We start from the raw sequence: 1423 nt of genomic DNA, 5'->3' as shown, positions 1-1423 counted from the left end.
CCCCTGGGGGCCATGGTCTCCAGACTGAGAGCCGATGCATTAAAGGAAAATATTACCGTTTTCATTATCTTGTAAAGCTATTACCAAATGGATCACATTACATTACCATGCATTGACTTTCAGTATAATTTTCATATTCAAAAATAAAATAATGACAATACATCTACAGATCATTTCCTTGACGGTAGTCGCTACAGCTTTCGCTGCCCCCCAAGGCTATAATCTAGCAGCGCCCTCCGGAAGAGGATTTTCCCATGGCTCTCAAGGTGGAGGATCCTTTGGTGGCGGAGGCGGAGGATTCTCTGGAGGAAGTGGCCTCTCAGGCGGTGGAGGTGGATTTTCGAGTAGTGGAGGAAGTGGAATCTCCGGCGGTGGAAATGGATTCTCAAGTGTCGGAGGTTCTTCATCTGGACAAGGTTATGGGGGCGGAGGATCCGGAGGAGCCTGCAGAGAAGGAGAGATCCTGCACGTAGATGGATCATGCGTCGTTCCCATCGTTTCAAGAAATGTGTTCGTTTATGATGCTCCCGAACAGCCTCAAGGGGAAAGCGGACCACCACCAAGTATTCCGCCGCCGAGGGTTGATCACAATATCCTGTTCGTACGCATTCCTGAAGCAGGTCCAGGACCCGAACCCATCATTGTTCCACCACCAAAACAGGAAAGCATTGTGTACGTCCTGAACAAGAGCGGAGGTGACGGAGGACAACGCGTGATCGAGGTGACAGCTGCTCCTCCTTCAAATCCTGAGGTGTATTTCGTCAACTACGAAGAGGGAGAAAATCCAACCCTTCCTATTGGAGTGGATCTTCAGACTGCTCTCAGGGCAGCTGCTGAAGCAAGTGGTCAGGTCATCGGAGGTTCCGATGGTACCGGAGGAGGAATCGGTGGTGGTTTTGGAGGCGGATCCGGTGGTGCTGGAGGATTCGGAGGCGGTTCCGGTGGTGCTGGAGGATTTGGAGGCGGTTCCGGTGGCGCTGGAGGATTCGGAGGCGGTTCCGGTGGCGCTGGAGGATTTAGTGGGAGCGGAAGTGGTGCAGGTGGTTTTGGTGGTAGTGGTGCTGGTCTTGGTGGAATTGGCGCTGGCGGTTTTGGTGGTAGTACAGGTAGCGGAAGGGGTTCAGGCCGTGGTCTGTATGGTCCTCCATCTTAAAGATCCTTTTCTAAATAGAGTTTTATACCAAAAAGAGAGATGGAATCATCTTTATTTCATCCAAATTTAATTCGTTTTGTTAGCTGTTGCTTGTTTCTGTAATGATAAATAAAATGAACACATAAATTTTATTTCTTAAAAAGTTCCTATACAAATAATAACAGTGTGGGCGGTATTTTGTATTTAATATATAAGCAATGTTTCTATTAACGAATTGTGTAAATTCATGCATGGAATAATTATGCACAAATTTGAATGGATCATTCCTGC

The 1423-nt window shown here is 47.8% G+C and overlaps 1 protein-coding gene across 1 annotated transcript; it reads left to right on the top strand.

The window, feature by feature from the left end:
• Nucleotides 1–151: 151 nt before the first annotated feature.
• On the top strand, nt 152–1153 carry LOC119587298 (keratin, type I cytoskeletal 10-like). The gene has a single exon (XM_037936049.1). The coding sequence runs from the start codon at nt 152–154 to the stop codon at nt 1151–1153; it is 1002 nt and encodes a 333-aa protein (XP_037791977.1).
• Nucleotides 1154–1423: the final 270 nt, after the last annotated feature.

Source organism: Penaeus monodon, chromosome 22 (genome assembly GCF_015228065.2).
Source record: "Penaeus monodon isolate SGIC_2016 chromosome 22, NSTDA_Pmon_1, whole genome shotgun sequence".
In the NCBI taxonomy this organism is placed as follows: domain Eukaryota; kingdom Metazoa; phylum Arthropoda; class Malacostraca; order Decapoda; family Penaeidae; genus Penaeus; species Penaeus monodon.
Note: the sequence above shows the minus strand (reverse complement) of the source record. Positions and strands in the feature narration are given on the sequence as shown.

Bases quoted from the DNA above. Each gene is read 5' to 3' on its own strand.
- LOC119587298 (XM_037936049.1), top strand. From the start codon at position 152: ATGACAATACATCTACAGATCATTTCCTTGACGGTAGTCGCTACAGCT.